General features: G+C 37.7%; 2 protein-coding genes and 1 long non-coding RNA gene across 6 annotated transcripts; 1 reads left to right on the forward strand and 2 right to left on the reverse strand.

Moving 5' to 3' along the window:
* Positions 1-2,925: 2,925 nt before the first annotated feature.
* Positions 2,926-3,440, reverse strand: LOC141756661 (uncharacterized). The gene is made up of 2 exons (XR_012591504.1): positions 3,113-3,440; positions 2,926-3,065 (listed from the first exon to the last, which is right to left on the reverse strand). It is a non-coding gene; the product is annotated as an uncharacterized LOC141756661 (long non-coding RNA).
* Positions 3,441-3,458: 18 nt separating this feature from the next.
* knl1 (kinetochore scaffold 1) lies at positions 3,459-18,082 on the reverse strand. 4 transcript variants are annotated; one of them, XM_074616564.1, is made up of 31 exons: positions 17,747-18,081; positions 16,822-16,856; positions 16,575-16,611; positions 16,427-16,486; positions 16,186-16,268; positions 16,047-16,102; positions 15,933-15,954; positions 15,057-15,100; positions 14,901-14,953; positions 14,065-14,737; positions 13,848-13,900; positions 13,043-13,691; positions 12,494-12,546; positions 11,956-11,999; positions 9,123-11,073; positions 8,396-8,510; positions 8,241-8,287; positions 8,055-8,153; positions 7,852-7,967; positions 7,541-7,631; positions 7,236-7,352; positions 7,060-7,147; positions 6,894-6,956; positions 6,492-6,531; positions 6,282-6,386; positions 5,907-6,007; positions 5,516-5,581; positions 5,158-5,267; positions 4,806-4,927; positions 4,413-4,538; positions 3,459-3,910 (listed from the first exon to the last, which is right to left on the reverse strand). In XM_074616564.1, exons 2-31 carry the CDS (start codon positions 16,848-16,850, stop codon positions 3,814-3,816), a joined length of 5,310 nt encoding a protein of 1,769 aa, XP_074472665.1. In that variant the 5' UTR covers positions 16,851-16,856; positions 17,747-18,081; the 3' UTR covers positions 3,459-3,813. The 4 variants fall into 4 exon arrangements, with proteins under 4 accessions (XP_074472665.1, XP_074472663.1, XP_074472662.1 ...); XM_074616562.1 differs by having other exon boundaries at positions 9,123-11,999; positions 15,933-15,951; positions 17,747-18,082; XM_074616561.1 differs by having other exon boundaries at positions 9,123-11,999; positions 17,747-18,082.
* Positions 18,083-18,930: 848 nt separating this feature from the next.
* Positions 18,931-21,561, forward strand: knstrn (kinetochore localized astrin (SPAG5) binding protein). The gene is made up of 9 exons (XM_074616566.1): positions 18,931-19,073; positions 19,439-19,509; positions 19,885-20,017; positions 20,100-20,129; positions 20,206-20,305; positions 20,395-20,509; positions 20,595-20,656; positions 21,157-21,231; positions 21,321-21,561. The coding sequence occupies exons 2-9, from the start codon at positions 19,488-19,490 to the stop codon at positions 21,447-21,449; spliced, it is 666 nt and encodes a 221-aa protein (XP_074472667.1). The 5' UTR covers positions 18,931-19,073; positions 19,439-19,487; the 3' UTR covers positions 21,450-21,561.
* The last annotated feature ends 50 nt before the right edge of the window (positions 21,562-21,611 follow it).

Here is a 21,611-nt window from a genome sequence, read left to right on the forward strand (position 1 = left end):
GTTACTTAAGCATGGAAGTTAAGTAACAAATAAAGCAACGTTTGGAACTATGGAAGTTATTTTAACTACGAATAGTGTATGAGAACAGCCTGGACTAAAATGGTGAATATGGCATAAATACCTGGTAAACGTTGGCATTGCTGTGCCTAAGTCTAGTCAGAAGACAAAACACACTGATTTGGTAATTTTTCAAGTGGATTAATCAACACTCAATCTCTTTTCTGTCCAATTTGGCAAAATGCTAGTCTCACATTTTATACTCAGTATTTTCATTGAGGCAACACTGAAATGACATTGATTGTAGATGGATATAATTGGCACTATTATCAGCACCGATCATTTTACGAGAACGTTTGAATCTTACCTGGTGGAGGCTTCATCTAGCCTAAAATACGTACATCGTAAGTGATGCTTTTTCATGGTTTTTGAAGATGAAATCCTGTTGTCTGCACCTCCCCTAGCAAAAGAAACTAAACAGTGCAATGCTCATGAAATTATTTTCATTTATCAACTTTTCACTCTGACAAGTGAGTTAGGATTGAGCTTTTTCTTTACAGACCAATAACAAAGTATTTTTTTAAACGGTAAAGACAGTGACTCAACCACACACTACCAAGCTATTCGCAAGGACAAACATTAATGAAATTCAATAACACAAATTTACTCAACTGGAGCAAATACCTATTTGTATTGTGTTATGATCTAATGAATGATTCAGTTTCACATTTGTAAATAATGAAAAATCCTTCAATGGATCGATGGAAATGAAATTGAGTTGACCTCCAGGCCGAGGTCAAGACACCCGAACGCACCGCCCGGACACCCTGCTTGTCCTCTATCTGGTTTGACAGCAGCCGTTGTTTCTGGGGGAGGGACGCAGGAACTCGTGTCCCCTGACGGCTCACTCGAGGGTGACGGTTTGGAAAGTCCACTTTGACCTTTGACGTCGGGGCTTCAGGAGTGGACAGTCGTTGCCCCCCCTTACACACACACATCCTCTCAGAGGCTTGTCTCTGGCTGTTTGACCTTTCAGACGACCTCTGGACACTGTCCATGTCAGTCATGTCTTGGCTGTTGCCAATGAGCTTTGAGCAGCAGCAGTAAGATCTGCAGCTAAATACTAACATCAGGTTTGTGTTGGTCCAGAGAGCACACAGCTACACAGATGAGTTTTCTTTGTTTGATGCCGCGGTGCAGCTGCTCGCTGGTCACTGCTGAAGGATTACAAGGATGTCTGTTAGCCTTAAAATGTATGAAAAAAACATACGAAAATCAAAAATAGAAGTCAATTTTCCCTGTAACTTCGTTGTTTACATTTCATAGATGAAAAGCAGCAACATGTTGTACTGCGCGAAAGTATTGGTCAACTGTAGTTTATTCTTACCTCAGAATTATAAACACTTTAAAATATGTTTTGGTAAAGGAGGTTGCGCTTCAACAACGGGATTCATGTTGGAGTGCAAGACCCAAAGTCCAATAAGCATAAAAATGTGATAGGGTAGCACATCCCAGATTTCAAAATCAAGGACTAGATCATTTCACTTGTTTTTTCAGAACGTAAAACGCTTTTAAGAAGGCTCCGAAAATCTATATTTTTACTACACAAAATTATGTGTTTTCCTCTAATTTTTGCTTCCCCACCTGATAAAATACTAGCTATTTAAGGCCTCTAAAACCACAACATTAAACAATCTGAGCAGGAAAGAAACGCTGGTTCAACTGCTCACAACTCATATCAACACTAAGACCATTTTCTGTGAGGAGGGGGCTTTAAGCAGACATTGCTTTCTCAAACTAAAGTGGGCATTGGAATATAAATGTATATATTTTACAGGCCCATGGCGCCCTCTAGAGCCTAACAACAGAACAGCATTTAACACTGAAGGTCGGTTTGATATCTAGTTTGCAGGTGATGCTTTAAATGGAGGTGTAAATGAGACTGGGAATACAATGTTCATCAGAAAAACCCATATTTCAAGTTTGACTTTAATTCTACTGCAAGGCACACCCTATCTTTGTTTTTGCTGCAGTACCACATGAGCCAAGAAGTGTTTTTTTCTGGACTCATCTTTGGTTTATTGGGAGTAGGATTTAGGGTGATGAATATGAATAATCCAATGAAGTTTCAAAGGGAACAGTGCCAGCTTGGTTATTGTCATTACAAAGAGTAGCAGAACACTGACAGCATGCAGAAGAGTTAAAAAGACAAAGGTTTGCTGTGGAGAATAAGTGCAGAGTAACCGACGTTGATGTTTGACATCTCAGCTCTTCTCACATTTTTTGCCAACCACGCCTTTCAAGTGGATGAAGGTAACACCAGTCTTAAAGCCCATTACTCTCTCAATACCGACACCATCTCTGTATTTCAATGAGATTTTTGATTATTGATGATACATTACCATTACTAATAACGGTTCAATCTACAGGATGTAGATTAAGACAAGACTACAGTATGTAATGTGTGCATTAATCAGAGATAATGCATCCTGCAAAAGAAAGCCCATTTAAGCAAATAGCACATTCTACTTCAATTTGAAATACACATATTTTACTTTCAATTTGCACAGCAGAGATGTATCTTAAATTGTAGTTTATTGTCGTGTAAAGTAGTTGGTATGTACATTTGTAGAGATTTATGAGAGATCTATGTAAATTGCTGCTGTAACCTCCCTTTGGGAATCAATACAATTTATCTATCTATCTAAAAAGAATCAAATAAAATGCTTTTAATCAAAACGTTTGAGTACATTTATTTTATTTTATTTTTATTACAATTTTTGCTCTCTAATATCAAAAGCACAAAGATCAGACTAAGAGTGATAATCATTATGAACAAAATATAGCAAAAATATATTTACATATGTTCAGTACTGCACAAAGTTACAGCAAAATATGACGTATATACACACACTGTAAGCAAAATAAAAGTGTAAGCTTGGCCCATGTTCACCACCTAGAGGCGACTCTGGAAACTGCACAGAAGTTACTGCACTGACAATTGTGTTTAATCTTTTAAATGGTTTTACATGATCACTGAGCAAATATAAATTAACCAAATTTTGTACCTAGATGACATAGCTAACACAACTGAGAATGACTTGAATAACCAAACATTTGCAGTGTAGCTGCGACAAAAGTATTCCACTCTATCTTACCAAAGAACAAACTGTTATAAAATATTTTGTCAATGTATTTTTTTAGAGACGTTTGGGCACCTAAATGTTAATGACTGCAAATATTGGTAACATCTGGCCAAACATCTGATGAACAAGACCGAGGCTGTAGTTAAAACTGATCTGATTTCCTGTATTATAGCAATATTAACAAAATGCAATGAAATGTTTTTGCAAAATATTTTTTTTAAATCCAGTTAAAGGGATAATTTGAACTGATGTCATATGAGATACTTCTCCATAGTCAGTGTGTTACCTGCAGTAGATGATGGTACCAAGAACAGACAGGAGTACCAACACGGCAGCAAAGCAATATACTGATGAGAGACAGCTATACAGTCTAGCCGTCGTCTATGCTCTCGCCAAAGCAACCAGACTCCATTGAAGAGTAGACCAGTAACTCCTGTGTTCTGTGAGGTTGTGTGCTGCCGGCCACGTCCACAGCAATATATTGCTTTGGTTATGTGCGGTAACTCCTGTCTGTGTCTCCAAGCTGATCGTCATCTACTGTCAGTAATACACTATGTAAAGTAGAAGTACCTCATACAACCACACTTCAAAGGTTTTTTTAAGTTTTTCATTTTTTCAACATACTGTACAAGAGTTTGATTACAAACGACTGGAATCAAAGTTCCTGGTCTCAACAGAGCAGATTTTCATGAATCTTTTTGACGATCTTCGTCAGGACGTTCTTTGCTGGACTGAACGACGCCACGATCTCCTCAATCTGTTGAATCCTGAAAATACATGAAAATATCAAATATTATTGCTTGTAAGGAAATGCATAATGTCACATAAATATTCGTGCCTCGTGTCTAGACTGCAAGCGACATGTCGGAGCGCTCGTGTTGCTTCAGTGTTGTCAACTGTCTATACCGGCTCCATCTTGTCAACGAATTTCAAAGCGTCAAGCAGCAAAAGAGCAGCCAAACTTTCTGTACAGTGAGCTGTACAGCCTTGCATTTATGCACGTATTATCGGGTTTGAACAGACTTGAAGTGTAAATAAACGTTTCAGGTTGCGGTTACGCCCATGAGACACAGCTGAGATACGAGCCTGTACTGAGCTGGCATAGACAGCTGCATAGATTAACATGAGAGCGTATCTGCGTCATACGTTTGAATGAAAAACGAGTCTGATACGCTTAGCCGCAATATCATTTTGCTGTCACGACACATTGTTGTTTAAGTGCATTTAAATGTCGCATTTCCCACCATATTATATTTGAGTCAAACTTACGTCGTGTTTCCGATCATGTTTTTGAAGCTGTGCACTTGAAGGACACAGAGGCGGTCGATCAGACTGACGGAGAAGATCACCTCAAACTTGGACAATGTCTTGAGACGGCTGAAGACAATGTGCACTCTGCAAGAAGAAAAGAAGAAAGCGTGTTATATAATGTAATGTGAACTTTTTCTATTAATTAACAATGGAAAGTTAGTTAAATTAGTTGAGGACCAAATGACCCGCAATCATGATATTATAATAGTTTCTGTGGTGCTTTTATTGCAGGTTTTGAGGCCACTTGGTCACTGGGAACCATGTCGATTCATCCTTAATAAAGGCTAACTTCATTACAAAGTTGCCTCAGAAAACGTTGCACGTTCCCCTTTAGTGGGGAAGAGTTCTTACCGAGTGTCCACACAGCTGATGTCGAGAATATCGAGCCTTACACCTCCCCACATCTTCAGCAGACGCAGCTCCTCTCCCAGCAGACGACAGCGACTCACCACCAGACCAACTTCCTGCAGCAGCTACATCAACGGAAGAGTGGAAAGTTTCTGAGTAACTGTTTAAAACAGTATTTACACCAAAAGCACAAACACAAATTTGAGACAGAATACTTTGGGTCTACTGACTCAAAGCACTTAAACAAGTCTGACCATTAAAAAAAAAAAAAAATGTTATATAAGTAAAGTATAAGTAGGTGTACTGTATATACAACATGAATCAATCAACTGAACAAATCTCCATTCACACGTACCTGAGGAACATGTCTGCTCGTTGGATACTTCTCCACCAAGTCACTTTCTCCCTCGATGTACCGAGAGAGCAGTTTGTGAACCAGGCAGGCGTGGCCATGCGACTTCTCATCTAGTTCGAAAACAAAATGTACAGTAGTTGTTTGTTGTACAAATGACCAGCAACAAGAATGTCCCCAATGCTCAAAATGCCAATGGACATTTAACTGTACCCTCATTATAAAGACAACACAACTACTGAGAAACTACCAGATTTAATTAATATTTAGTAGATGAGATCACAGACATGAATCAAGATTTGAATCCACGTTGACCCAAACACACATCAACACACTACATTTTGTATTGTTTTTTTCTCACCATCAAGTTGAAGTTTGAATGTGATGTGTGATATTTTCCTCTCAGACTGATTATCTGCATCATTTCCTTAAAAAACAACAAAAAACGGTAAATATTATAGAGAAAACATAAAAAAGAGCTTGAGATTTGCTGTAAACGAAAACACAAATCAGTTTGCAAAAACACTTTCACCCAATGTCTGCCTTAGGGATGTCACAAGAACCTATACACGGGTCTTGAAATTAGTGTGGCTAAAAAGTGCAACATGGTTCAAATGTCAGCTTTTAGAGACTTTTATTTTTCTGCACAAGTAGACTTTAAAATTAAAAATACAAATTCCAGAAGGAACAGTATGAATGCTGTACACCATGTAGAGTCCTTACAAGCATGTCTACTGTTGAAGATCACTTACCATTGGTCTTTTCATACACCAGCTGTAGATGCAAGGTCTCATGGAGGAAAGAGTAGACGGTGCAGTTGTCTCTCTTCTCTGCAAACTTCCATTCATTCACCCTGAGGTAACAAATGTACAAAAAGGTTTTTACTTTAATATCTTTGTATATAAAAGCTAAACACAGAGCTGTGGAATTGTATTTATTGTAAAGACTACTGTCAAAATAAGCATATTTCCTGACAGTTGAGGAGAGTAACAGAGAAAACACACTTTAATGTAGTAAAATGAAAGTGGTTCAAGGTTCAGCATGAGCAGCTTTTTTGTAAATGAGGTCCTACATGTTATTGAAAGCAGAACTTAAGATCTGAAAACCCATTAAAATCAGAAACTGACATATTCTGCACGGTGACGTGGCTCTCAAGGTTCCTCGTCTCCGCTTTCAGCCTGTTCAGTTTATTTGAATTCTGCTTCTTCTGGATCTCCAGTTCGGATATTTGTCTGTGGCAGGAACAAAGAAGAGAATAAGAAACAAAATAAAAAAAACATTTATATATTTATAGTACTTAATCATGAAAAAGATACTTATTAATATTCTCAACTCACCGGTCGTTATCCGCCAAAGCCTCTGTGACTTTCTGCATTTCTGTAACAAAAAATAAATAAATAAATTCGTGAATAACGTATTCAATTCACGCACGCAGAAATAAATAACTTATTGAATTCACGCACATAAAAATAAATAAATAAATAATGTATTCAATTTACGCATACAAAATAAATAAATCTATCAATAACGTATTCAAGCACATAGAAATAAATAGATAAATAATGTATTCAATTCACGCACATAAAAATAAATAAATTATTCAATTCAAGTACACAGAAATAAATAAATAAATAAATAACTTATTGAATTCACGCACATTAAAAAAAATAAAATAATGTATTCAATTCACAAAAATAAAAATACAAATAAATAAATAATGAAGTGGTATTACAAGTTACCTTCCTGACGTGATTTCAGACTTGGTTTGTCTTCGTAGCCTTTTTCTTCAACTGCTGCAAGTTCTAAAGGACGGGAAAAACAGAGAATTTATTACAGACGTTTCACCTTCTGCTCGGGTCTGAATCATTTGTCCATTCATTGTTAATGAGTCATGTTCCCACGTACCTGTTTCTAATTCACGAATACAGTCATCCAAACTCTTCATCATCTCATCTGCTTCCTCAATCGTTCCTCTCAACGTCTGTTGCTCCTCCTGGAAAGATGAAAAATGTCTTTAACCTTCCACGTTCTCAAAAGATCCCTAATGTTGTAATTCAGTATTTCTGTGTGAAGGCTCTTACCAGATTAGCCTGCACAAGGTTTGAGTACAACACCTCCTTCATTTCATGTGACTGAACTTTGCTCGACTTTCTGAAGAGGCTATTTCTCTCTTTTAGTTTTGCACCCAAAGATGTGATCTGTGAATTCAAACAAACACAGAGTGAGGATCAGGGATATGATCATATGCTACATGTACATACTCAGCAAAGGGCATCACTAAATAAAAACAATTATTCACATGCATCCTTTTAACAAAATAACAATTATACTCCTTTTCACACTGATGACTGAGTCATCATGGTAACAAAGAGTTTCCCTTTAATACCTCTTTCTCTGATGCATTTCTCACTTCTTCCCACAAAGGTCTATTAACAATCTTCAGTGGTTTGTCCAGGTCCCACATTCGCTCCTTCAACCTGGGAAGAGGACAAAACAGGCCTGTGTTTTATTTTGAGCTTCTAAAAACAGTATCTGTCCATGCCACTTCCAACCCAACTTCAAAACACCTAAACTATCCCTTTAATGACATGACCCCTCAGGGAAGAAAAACCGCAAGGTTATACGGTTAAATGTGACAAACTACTATGCGTATAAATCTCAGTAATAAATGTGTGATACAATCTTAAGCGTACATACCCCTCCACTTTTTCTGTGAGGTTGAGGACATCCGTCTCATACACCATCTGTTTAGGACGGTTGATGTATCTGTCTTTCAATAAATCCATCGGTGTGTGATCTGTTTCTGACAAAGGCTGCAAAAACAAAAATAAAAAGTCACGTCACCACATTGGGCTGCTGCTTTTCCATATATGTTTTAACATTAATGAAGATTAACTTACTCTGCCAGGGAGGATGCTTTGCCGAGGATTATGGATGACAAAGTCTATGTTGAAGAGTTTAAAGAACTCCAACACTGTAATGGTGCCATCGTCGAGTTTCTGTAATCAAAACATTCATGGCAATAAATAACTGAATAAAAAGTGAATATTTCAAAGATCCATTTATAAAATATGTCAACAATATACCCTCTGTATGTCAGTGGTGTAGTCTTCACACAGGCTTTGTTTGAAGGCTGAAAAAATAAACAATAATTGAGTGAGAATCTAGAGAAGCACAATTATGTCAGGAAAACATCGCCAAATAATGTTAATGATATTCTTGTGAATCCATAACAACTTACTTGATTCAAATGTAGTTTCATATCTGGCTGTGTGACTGCTGTTGGAGTAGTCTGTGGACTGTGTAATCATGCCTGGAGCTGCAGTTATGTTACCATCACACTCCACAACATGAGACTGAAAATAGAAAACAAATGAAAGAATATCCATGACAGGAAACTGTAATATAATATACCGTAAATTCTCAAATCAAAGTCAGTATTCAAGGGAAGATATTCAGCATAATACATTTCCAGAGCTCTAATCCTATCAGTACTGTGGAGGACGGAACCTGCCAAAGTATAAATAAATAAATAAATAATAATAAATGACTGATTATGTCCTTTGGGTCACTGAAAGGCTTTTAATTTGAAACAGGAATTTAACCGCAAAATTAAAAAATTGCAAAACGGAAACGACTGGGAATAATTAGTGAATAAAAAGTGCATTTCTGTTTGAGGACAATAACTGCAGCAGAGTGGTGAGTATTACATGACTATATACTAATGGTAACTAATTATCCTAGAATTATCAGAACAACAGGTAAACATGAAGGAAGTATTGAGTAAGCGTCAACAGGAAATTAATCAGTAAATAACAATACATTTATCAGGAAACAGGGAGGTTTCTCACTGACATATGATAAATATACTATTAAAATAGGGAACATAAGGATTTAAGGCATATCAAGGTAAATAAAGACTCCATCTATTATTTGAGAATTTACGATACTCTAATAATTTGACCTACCGTTTCAACGTCAGTGGTCGCCTCAGTGGATGTTTTCATTCTCTTCTCATCCTCCAGTATATTTTCATCTACTGGCAGAGATCTCTTTTTTCCATGGACAGCATTAATAAAGTCCTGTTCAATTGCATTGTCCTCTAAAAGCTCTTCCATGTTGAACTCGGGAGAAGCGCTCACTTCTTCAGTGGCTTTCTGAGGACTCATGTCCAACGTTTCTGACGCATCTTCATAGCTACCAAGCTCTTCGTTGTGAATATTGCTCAAATCATCGTCAAAGTTGCTCAGTTGTTTCGTAACATTGACTGTCTGTGTATGTTCTCTCACAGAATTCACCTTCTTTGAAACATCCGGTTTGCTCCTACGGGGGAGTTTCGCCTTAAAGCTTCCCACTGAGAGTCTTGACATAAGTTGTTGAGTCTTCAAGTTGAAAGGAGTTGCAGTGGTAGTAGAGGGTTGTTCTTCTTGCATAAGACATTGAGCTTGTGTATCTTCTTCGGTGTTTACCAAACCCATTTCAAGTTCAGGCTCCGTTACAGGTAGGGGTTCGGTTTTGTCGTTTGAGTTTTTGTCCATGTTGCGTTCCAGCCGAGGCAAAGGCGCTGTACAGCTGTCCATGGCAATAGTATCAAGGGCTGTATTTATTTTGTGGCTCAAACGCCTGACTTTTGACTGAAGATTGGCTAAACTCCTTCGTCTAGCCTTTCGTGAAGGCGCTGCATCAACATCATGGTCAACAGCACTGGGTGAACTCTCCATCTTCTGTGATAAAGTTAGATTTCTTGGTTCGGGTTCCTTCCTGGTGCCAGTTTCAAGAGAATCGGGAAGGCTTGTGATTTCAACGCCATCAGGATTAGATGATCCCAGTGCTTCGTTGCTCTGTTGTGGAGTGAGCTCGGTTTTCTTCAAATGGTCAGAATTGGGGTGCAAGTCCTGTGTGGGAGAAAGGCATTGAGGTGGCTCATCTGTATACGTTTGTCTCAAAATGCGGCCTGTTTGAGCTTCAGTCATATCCATGCTTACATCGTCCTCTGGACCTTCCGTCATGGTTTTATTTACTGGCTTTTCCATGACAGCTGAAACAAAACCTTCCTTTTCAGTATCCACATCAGCCCTCTGTGTTTTAAGTTGGTCCAGGAAGCCATTTGTGTCTACAGTTTCTTGAGGGGACGGTGCAGCAGGAGCCACTGCTTTGTTAATCACAGGATTAGCCCAAGGGCCACTCGCCCTAGACAGGGATTTTTTAAATCCTGGATCCAAAGCCTGTGCTGATGAAGATCGGTTTCTACACGGACGATGGGTCTTCTTTGCAGATACAGGAAAATCTATGTTTTCATGAGTGGATGAAATGTTAGAATCTCGGTGTGGAAGAAGTGAATCCGACACTGAATTGCTGGGAATATCTACAGTGAGGCACTGGGTCATATCCATACCTGCATCAGTTGCAGTGAACCTCATTGTTTTCTCTCCGCAAGCAGGTAGAGGGTCCACATTTTGGTGAGACTGTGGTTCAAAATCGGTGGCAATGTTTACAGTGTGGCTTCTTGTCACATCCATAGCTGCATCAGTTGCAGTGAACCTCATCGTTTTCTCTCCGCAAGCAGGTAAAAAGTCTCCATTTTGGCGCAACTGTGGTTCGAAATCGGTGGCAATGTTTACAGTGTGACTTCTTGTCACATCCATGCCGGCATCATCAGCAGTAAACCTCACTGTTTTCTCTCCGCAAGCAGGTAGAGGGTCCACATTTTGGTGAGACTGTGGTTCGAAATCGGTGGCAATGTTTACAGTGTGGCTTCTTGTCACATCCATACCGGCATCGTCAGCAGTAAACCTCACTGTTTTCTCTCCGCAAGCAGGTAAAAGGTCCACATTTTGGCGTGACTGCAGTTGTAAAGCAGTGGCAATGTTTACAGTGTGACTTCTTGTCACATCCATTCCGGCATCGTCAGCAGTGAATCTCACTGTTTTCTCCCCGCAAGCAGGTAAAATGTCCACACTTTGGCGCAACTGTGGTTCGAAATCGGTGGCAATGTTTACAGTGTGACTTCTTGTCACATCCATGCCGGCATCGTCAGCAGTAAATCTCACTGTTTTCTCTCCGCAAGCAGGTAAAAGGTCCACATTTTGGTGAGACTGTGGTTCGAAATCGGTGGCAATGTTTACAGTGTGACTTCTTGTCACATCCATACCGGCATCGTCAGCAGTAAACCTCACTGTTTTCTCTCCGCAAGCAGGTAAAAGGTCCACATTTTGGCGTGACTGCAGTTGTAAAGCAGTGGCAATGTTTACAGTGTGACTTCTTGTCACATCCATTCCGGCATCGTCAGCAGTAAATCTCACTGTTTTCTCCCCGCAAGCAGGTAAAATGTCCACACTTTGGCGCAACTGTGGTTCGAAATCGGTGGCAATGTTTACAGTGTGACTTCGTGTCACATCCATGCCGGCATCGTCAGCAGTAAATCTCACTGTTTTCTCTCCGCAAGCAGGTAAAAGGTCCACATTTTGGTGAGACTGTGGTTCGAAATCGGTGGCAATGTTTACAGTGTGACTTCTTGTCACATCCATACCGGCATCGTCAGCAGTAAACCTCACTGTTTTCTCTCCGCAAGCAGGTAAAAGGTCCACATTTTGGCGTGACTGCAGTTGTAAAGCAGTGGCAATGTTTACAGTGTGACTTCTTGTCACATCCATTCCGGCATCGTCAGCAGTAAATCTCACTGTTTTCTCCCCGCAAGCAGGTAAAATGTCCACACTTTGGCGCAACTGTGGTTCGAAATCGGTGGCAATGTTTACAGTGTGACTTCGTGTCACATCCATACCGGCATCGTCAGCAGTAAACCTCACTGTTTTCTCTCTGGAGTCGTCTTCAGCATCAAACATGACCTGAGGAATACAGACATAAAATAATGTTTTTTTTATACCAAAACAAATGTGTTTATTTAGGCGACGTGAATTTAGGGTCAGGTTATGCTCGAAAATAACTAATTCATACAACATGCTGTTAGTTAGAAAGTTACAAAAATGTTCAGACAAATACAGTATTTAAAGCTACAATTTTTGATGGCGACTGGGGCAAAATCAAGATTAAAACATCAACATATTATCAACTTATAAAGTTGTTATGGCGGACATGTTAGCAAACACTTCTCTATTTACACATCCAGCAGATATGGAGCAATATATGGGCTTGTCACTAGGTGCCACCCTTGTCACATTACATTAAGTTAATTCATCAATTGTTAAGACAAGAAAATTATTGATTAGTGCAGCTCTAATGTTAGTATAAAGATGCAGTATTTGGGGCAAGCAGGCTGTGTAGTGATTACTTCAGAAAACAAATATGTAAAAGATCAAATTAAGGAAAGGTTTAAGCTCACCTCATGTCTTTGCACCTTTGTCTTTAAAGAAGCAGTCAATGAGGTTTCCATACCTAAATGTGGAAATGGGAAATAAGAAGCAATTCAAACATAAAGAAAACAGCTTATCTGACCCCAATTCCAATATTTAAGCACAACACTCTAGCGTCCAGCCTGCCAACATGAGGATGAAGAGCTAATTAGTAAAAGCAATCAGACCCAAATTCCCCAGATTAAAAAAAACAATAAATATAATTCATTCTGAAGTTGTTTTTAGTCTTAAACATATTATAAAATATAGGTTTTTATTAAAAAAAGAAAAAAAAGAAGCATTTTAATACTGATTTGGAGGTCGACAACTAAGGCAATGGTCAAAGCTTTGAAGCATTCGAGTCTTCCCTAGTTTTTAAATCCATATATCATCATTCACATTACTAAAATAAAAACAATTTTGATTTCCCATTCTCATTTTCATCGTCTCCAGGTGTCTTTAGGTTTCTCTCTCACTTGATTATTTGGTCTACATTTGAGTAAAAAAAAAGAAAAGAGGAAGGTTTGTGGTTTCCATACCTGTGCGGTTAGATGATCCCAGCACGTCACGGTTCTTCCGTCCTGAAGTGACCTCTTTTTTCTCCAGACTTTCACTGTGGGCGTACGTGTCTTGTGTGGGAAAAAGAAACTGGAAAGAATCATCTGAGCCAGTGAGTCCTATAATACGGCCTGTCTGCGCTTCAGTCATATCCATGCTCACGTCATTTTCAGGACAGATCGTCCTTTCATTAAATGATCCTCCAAAGCTCCTGGTTGTATTTAGTGACTGCTTTTCTTTACCAACATTACTTTTAAGCTGGGACAGGGAGCTGCTTGTGTCGACAGTTTCCTTAGAGGATGCTGCAGTAGGAGGTATCACTCTGACAATCGCAGGATTACCACTTGAGGAGCCTGGCTTAGAGAGACTTGACACGAAGTTTTTAAATCCCAGATCCAAACCATTAGCTGAGGAGCCAGGCGTACCACAAGTCTCACGTTTTCTCTCCTCCAAAGATGAAGCATTGTCCATTTTTCCACGAGTGTGAAGAATGTCTAAGTTTTGGTTTGGACGATTTGATGAACCACTGGCAATGTTTACCATGTGACTCTGAGTCATATCCATGAACTCATCACCTGCTGTGAACATTATTGTTTTGTTTCTGCAATCATCTTTTGTATCAAGGTTGACCTGAAGAAGAAAAGACATTGAAGAGCATTAAAACAACTATACCATTATACTATCTGTAACTGTCATTAAGTCAAATCAGGTCAGTTTATTTATATAGCACATTTAAAAACAATAGAAGTTGACCTAACAGCAAAACAAACTATATGTAAAACTCACCTTGTGTCTTTGATGAGAAGCATGTAGAGAAGGATTCTTCGAAGACGTCATATCTACATTTGGAAATTGAAATAAGACGCTATTTAAACTGTATTCAATCAGAAGTTGTGAAATAATATCAGCATCCCCAAAACGCCATGTATGAAGTCAAAGCAAGAAATACATTAGTATAGAATATTTAGTCCATTAATCAGTTAGTAAATACTAAATTGAATACCTTTAGTGTTGAATGATGCCAGTGGTTTACTGATCTGCTGTTGTGTCGTCTTCTCTGCTGTCTGTGACGCTCTGTTGTCATGGTGGGAGTACATTTCTTGTGTGGGAAAAAGACACTGAAAGGGATCATCATCAGTGGATCCCAGGGTGTGGCCTGTCTGAGCTTCTGTCATATCGATGATTGAATCATCTTCTAGACAGAGTGCACTTCCATAAAATTCCCCAATCTTCCTGGATGTATTTAGAGACTTTGCCATCACAGCTGAAACTGAAGCTGGAGCCTGATTTTCTTTATCCACATTAACCCTTTGTGTTTTAATCTGGGCCAGGGAGCCGGTTGTTTCTTCAGAGGATGCTCCAGCAGCAGGCATCATTCTGGTGATCACAGGATTAACGCTGGGGCCACTTGGTTTAGAGAGACTTGCGATGATGTTTTCAAATCCAGTATCCAAAGAAGGCGCTGATGAGGAGACATTTCTCATAACCGTGGATCCATCATTCGCAGTGAACATCACTGTTTTCTCTCCTCTAGTGGGTAGAGAGGAAATATCTGCGCGTGATTCGGCATCATTGGCAATGTTTATAGTGTGACTTTGGGTCATGTCCATGAATACATCATCTGTAGAAAACATCACCGTTTCCTCCCCTACGTCATCCCGAGTATCAAAGTTGACCTGGTGAAGAGAAGTAGCTTTATGTCAATGAACGGTCACTAAATATCAAGTTTTACATGAAAATGCATCATGAACATTATAATATAATACATATAAACTTAACAAAGCAAATTAACCATTTAAACACAACACTGATAAAACAGCAGAGTGACTTCAGGCTCACCTTATCCCTTTGTTGAGAAGCATGTAGAGGAGCATTCAAAAGGGTTTCCATTCCTAAATTTGAAGATTTGAATTTAGTAAGAGTCATCTTATACTGTAACAAATAATGTGAGCATCTGGTAATAGTTGTTTGAAGTTGAAAAATGTATATCCATACCCGTAATTTGTTGACTCCCATCTTCAGTGACTGCCACCTGGACCCTTAAGAAAGCAAATACACAATATGTATGTTGTTAAAGGGTAACTTTGGTATTTTTCAACCATGTTTTTGTGTCTAACTGACTAACACGGAGACAACACTTTCAGAAATTGGTCCAGTATTGAAGGAGAGAGCTGTAGATGGCTGCTTACAGGCTGCAATATGGTGCTATTGGGGCAAGCTGGCACCGTCATTTACATTCGCTAAAAGTGATTGTTTTTGCCACGACAGGCTCTGATTGTTATTACAAGTGTCTGACATTATGGAAATAGTCTCGCTCAAGGAGAAGTCTGAAATCTGGTGAGCTGACGTGTTGCCGGAAGACAACGGTGGAATAGTGGAATACATCCATGTTGGAAACACAAGTGGCATCATGGCAGAGTACAGAAAGCGTAGCTTAGTGTTATCTAAAAGATTTTCAATGTCATGGCTGAATATTAAGATGATTTCAACAATGTGGATGAGGTCTTTGAATTCAATGGCTGCCTGTATGTATTTGAGCAAGAGTATACGGATATTCAGATTTGACAACCAGACTTCTCCTTGAGCGGGACTTAAACACAATAACAAAGAGACGGGATCACGCCGAAAGGTTACATCGTTCTCCCTCAATACTGGACCTGTTTTGGAAATTGTTGTCTCTATTAGTCACTAATATACAAAACCATAGGAAAATAGAGTTGAAAAATACCAAAGTCACCCTTTAATACAGCAATTTTAGACTGGTTTGGAAGGACTGTAAGTCAAAGATTAGCATCTAAAATTCAAAGTTTTTTGTCCATGTCAGTGAGGTTAACAGCTGAATATGTAAAGGAAAGGATCAAGACAGCTTACCTATTTTGTGTGGCTGTCGCTGCTGTGGAATAACATAGGACAAATATTACAAGGCAGTTCAAAATAATAATAATACAAAAAAATCACATACTTATACATACATTACATGCTTACTTGTTGTTATTAACTCTTGTAAAGGACTTCGGACAGGCGAGGCATTTTTGACATCCCTGTAAAGATAAAATACGGATTAGGTTGAAATGTCAATGTCCTTGTGGAAAATTAAAACTGACTTTTTTTTCTAGTGTCTCACTTTGAGAACAGGAGAACATCGTTGGCGGGGGCAAAACTGACTCTTCTTGAAATTCTCTTTTCCACAGGTTTGGCACACTCCACCTTAGTGAAAATAAAAAATATATAAAGTAAAATACAAAACTATAAACAAAGTTATTACCACTCAATTTTATCCTTGTTAGGGTGAGAATTGGTACTTCAAAAATCCCCAGTTTTACATATTAACACTATAACATTTTTAAATCAAGCAGTCCAGTTACCACATTTTCCTGTTGCTGAGGGTCAGGGAATATGATTGATTTCCGTGGTGCTTTTAAAATCTAAAAATGAGAAATTGCAGACGTTATGGTTCAGGCTAATGATAATATAGTATATATACTTTGTCCATAAATTATTTGTAGCACTGACCGAAGAAATGCGTCGTCTGGAGAATCCACCGCCTTCACTGTAACACAGAACATGAAATACAGTATTCAGCTCTGGTGTATAATGTGCTTGTGGGGTGTTTTATTATATTGTGAATACAGTCATATCACAAATAAATGTTAATGTCAGGTCCAAAGATGGCCTTTAGGTAATGTGTAGTCTGTTGCTTTGAGGTTCAGGCACAAAGCATACACGACTGTTTTCTCACAACAACATCATTTTCACTCACTCATTCTTGGCAGGATCCAGAGGCTCCATTTTCAACTGTGAACAAAAGAAAACAGAGCTTGATATGGAAAATCACAGATTGTGCAGTAAATGATTATATTTAAGATGACAATGGATCAGATTTATTCAATTCAATGTTTATATACAATATACATTATACACTGGAACTTTAATTCCATTTTTAAGCTTTGACCAATTTGTTGCTGCATTAAAAAGGTTTACACTTGAATTGTAATTCCTGTTAATTTTGAAGATTTTTTTTACCAAGTTACTGGTGTACAATTTATTATTTTAATAATGAATAAAAATTCTGTTAATTTTTAAGTTGTTTTTTTACCAAATTGCTGGTGTATGATTTATTATTTTAATAATAAATAAAAAATTCTGTTAATTTAAAAGATTTTTTACCAAGTTGCTATACACACACATATATTTATTACTTCTCTATACATACAACATTATTGTCTACATCTCTCTCTATATATATATATATATATATTTACAACTTCTCATTATTACATTACATACTACATTCCTGATTACACCTGTGTACATATATTACTTCTCATCATGCATATACATACTACATCCTGCTTACATTCAGTTTTCCCATCTGAAGTACTGTCATCAACTAAATTACAAATTTACATTCACATTAATATCTTATATTTACTTGTATTTATATCAGTTTTAACTGCACTATTTTATGCCTCAGATTATCATTTTGCTTTTACATTTACTTGTGTGATTTCCCCCTTTATATATACATAATGTATGAGCATTGTTGAAGGAACATGAGACCAAAGATGTTCAATGGCACTGACTGCTCTGCGGTTTTAGTAGTTAGTTCACGCTAACGTTCGTCTTTCATTCACAATATGACCAAGAAATATAACCGAACACCAAATAAACATTACAGCACATACCTTGTAGTTGTTATGAGATAATTCCTCGTGCTTTACAATATAATACAGTTGTGTTAATTACTTCATAACTAACTTAAAGTAGTAGTTTATGTTTTAGCTGCTTCGAGCTGCGGCGGCTAACGTCAACGCGCTAACGTCTTTTCAGTTTTGAATTTGGCCGCCTCCACGCATGCGCAGTACACTATTTTTTAAATGTTTTTTTGTCTACTTTTTCGATTTCCCTGCTAATTTCGGTAAAAGCAGTGAATTTAACTCAACAATAACAACAACAAAAATAATAAATACAGCACTTAGCTCAAATTAATCTAGAAATACAAACCTCCTGACGACTAGAAATGTACTTTAAGGAAATTACGTATTCAAACCGGAAGTGATCACATAGTGCACTATTTTTTAAATTTAAGTTTTTGTCTACTTTCTCGATTTCGCTACTAATTTCGGTAAAAGCAGTGAAGTTAACTCAACAATAATAACAACAAAAATAATAAATACAGCACTTAGCTCAGATTAATCTAGAAATACAAACCTCCTGTCGACTAGAAATGTACTTTAAGGAAATTACGTATTCAAACCGGAAGTGATCACACAGTGCACTATTTTTTAAATTTAAGTTTTTGTCTACTTTCTCGATTTCGCTGCTAATGTCGGTTAGTGCAGTAAATTTAACTAAAAATCCAACAACACAAAAATAATAAATACAGCAATTAGCTCGAATTAATCTATAAATACAAACCTCCTGACGACTAGAAATGTACATTAAGGAAATGACGTATTCAAACCGGAAGTGATCACACAGTGCACTATTTTTAAAATTTAAGTTTTTGTCTACTTTCTCGATTTCGCTGCTAATGTCGGTTAGTACAGTAAATTTAACTAAAAATACAACAACACAAAAATAATAAATACAGCAATTAGCTCGAATTAATCTATAAATACAAACCTGACGACTAGAAATGTACATTAAGGAAATGACGTATTCAAACAGGAACTGACGTATTCAAACCGGAGGTGATCACGCAGTGCACTATTTTTTTTTTTTAATTTAAGTTTTTGTCTACTTTCTTGATTTCGCTCTTAGTGTCGGTTAGTGCAGTAAAGTTAACTCAAAAATAACAACAACAAAAATAATAAATACAGCACTTAGCTCAGATTAATCTAGAAATACAAACCTCCTCCTGACGACTAGAAATGTACTTTAAGGAAATTACGCATTCAAACCGGAACTTACGTATTCAAACAGGAAGTGATCACAGAGGGCGGGACTTTTTTTAAATTCGTGTGGTTCGTTTTTTACAACTGTTGACACATCTCGTGTTTATCCATAAAGGTAGGCGTTGATGTTGTGTTATTGAACCATTATCACACATATTAGTGTGTTTCAGTTATAATATATTAAATACTGAACGCTTAACTAGCACCTACGATAAGATAACTAGACGCTTTACATGTTACTTTGATGAATGTTGTTATTTGGGAAATCACACCAGACTCCATTCACAATATGTCCATTTTTATGTTCGGCGTAATAGTGAATATATATATATTTATGTCCTGGTAATCCATGATTTAGCTGTTGAATCTTTAGAATACACTTAAGCAGAACATGTTTGGAAATGATACTTCAACAGTTGGCTCAGTAAAGCTTTCCAGGAATGCCTAAATGATACTTAATCAGATTGTTTCTTCATACAGGTGCCTCTGTCATTGCTGGTACTGCTTTCATTGCACAACAGATAGAGCTATGTCTTCAAAAATCCCAAGAGGTGAGCAGAATTAGCTATTTTTGCAAAGGAGGACGGTCTGCAGGACGGATAATAATGCACTATACTCACTTTTAACAATTTCTTCTGCACTATATTCACCTTTTTAATAGTCCTGTATCACAGTTGTTACCCTGCACTATATTCAGTTTAATAGTTTTCTTCATCTCCTTGTATTTTTATATCTGGTATATTTTTTTTGTACTTTGTCCTTTGCACTACTAACTTTATTACTGCCTTTTTACTAACATGTTTTTGCACTATGGAACTGTGATGCTGCAAACTTGAATTTCCCTCGGGATCAATAAAGTTACTATCTATCTATCTACTAACTATCTATCTAAACAAAGCTGATTAACATCATTCTGTGTTTTCCAGGTGTGCAGTTACCTGCAGAAATGAAGAAAACGGGCAATAAACCTGAATCCAGAGACACAGCAACTGTATCGGCAACAGCAAATGCCCAAAAATCAGAAGGCATCCTTAAACCTCAAAAAGAAAATGTGCCAAGGTAAGAAATGTCTAATCAACACTTTACTCTGTATGTTTGCGTCACAGCTATTGACTTCCATTTTTTCACCTTTGTCTTACAGAAAAAATGTTGCTCCTAAAGCTCACAAAGGGTAAGTAATACATTATGTTGCGTATCCTGAACATGCAAGTGAGCAGCAGCCTTATTTTCCATGCACATGTCCGTAGGTTTTCCACCAGGTATGGACAACAGGCGGAGCTCAAGGGCCAAAATCACCATCTGATGGCTACCAACGAGGAGCTGCAGAAAAACCTCACAGAGACACAGGTGCAGGAAGCATTTTAATGAAGTATTTATACCTAACTAAGTACTTGTATTTATACTCCTCCTGCAATTCTTTCCTTGTCATATTGCAGCAAAGAGTAGCTGAGTTGGAGCTGCAGTTCAGTGACCTTGAAAAGGAGAATGCAGATGTACAGAAAAACCTGAAGGACTGTCACGTCCTCCTAGTCGCAGCCAACATAGATCCAGGTGAATACGTATCCCCGGTTTTCAAAATGTGTTTTTCTTTGCTTAATTTTTGCTTCATAGAAAATAACATAACTTTGATTCTTAGTTTTAGGAGAAAGGGTTGGAGAAGCTGCACGACAAAATGAAGGTCAAAGAAAAGAAGTTATGGTACGTACATTTTATTTCAGTTTACCTGATGTTATATGTACATGTATTTTTTGTCATATGCTCTATCAAACTTTCAATCAAACTCACACAACTAACTATAAACATGCACTTGTTATATGCCACTTAACCACACAATTAAGAAAAAAACTGGTTTTAAAATAACTAAACACTATTTAGATAATATATATGAACACTACTACACTATACTTGTATCCTACACATAAAAGGTTACAGCTAGGGCTGTCAAAGTTGCGATAATAACGCGTTAACGCAAATTAATTTTAATGCCACTTTTTTATTTAACACGTTAATGCAACTTGCAATTTTTAGGTTGTTGCAGTCTCAGTTTTCAAGCTAGAGTGAAGTGATGGTTGGTACCAAACATGTCATACTAGCTTGTTGAGAAGGAGGCTAAATAACGCTCCAAACGTAGTTGCAGCCTTTTGGCTATCATAAGCAGTGCTATCTATTAAACACAACTTTCATCGTCTCCATTTCAGAGTGTCTCCACAGACCTGCTGAAGGAATTAAAAGCGTTTGGAGACACTGCATCACAGCAACGTGCTCAGCTAGAGGTGAGTTAAACTCCAAGAAACTTTGTTGTAGTTGATGTAAGGGATGGTTGGAGTGTCTTTTAAATGTTCCTCCTTTTACACACTTACAGGAAATCCAAACAACGATGACAGAACTGACTAAAGCACGGGAACATATGATGCAGGAAAGGGAGAACTTTTCCGTGGAGGCTGCTGAAATGGAAGAAGCTCTCCAGGAAGCTGAAGCTCTCTTGTTGTAAAAAGTAACAATTTCCCAACTTAAAATGAGTTTTAAAAATAGTGTATATTGATGCTTAATGTATGTTTTAATGTTATTGTGACTGTAACTGAATAAAGGATTCTTATTTCCTTGTTCTCCTCATCTCATTTTCATATTTCAAACAGTGAAAACATGCTTTAGG

This window comes from Sebastes fasciatus, chromosome 18, assembly GCF_043250625.1.
Source record: "Sebastes fasciatus isolate fSebFas1 chromosome 18, fSebFas1.pri, whole genome shotgun sequence".
NCBI classification, from domain to species: domain Eukaryota; kingdom Metazoa; phylum Chordata; class Actinopteri; order Perciformes; family Sebastidae; genus Sebastes; species Sebastes fasciatus.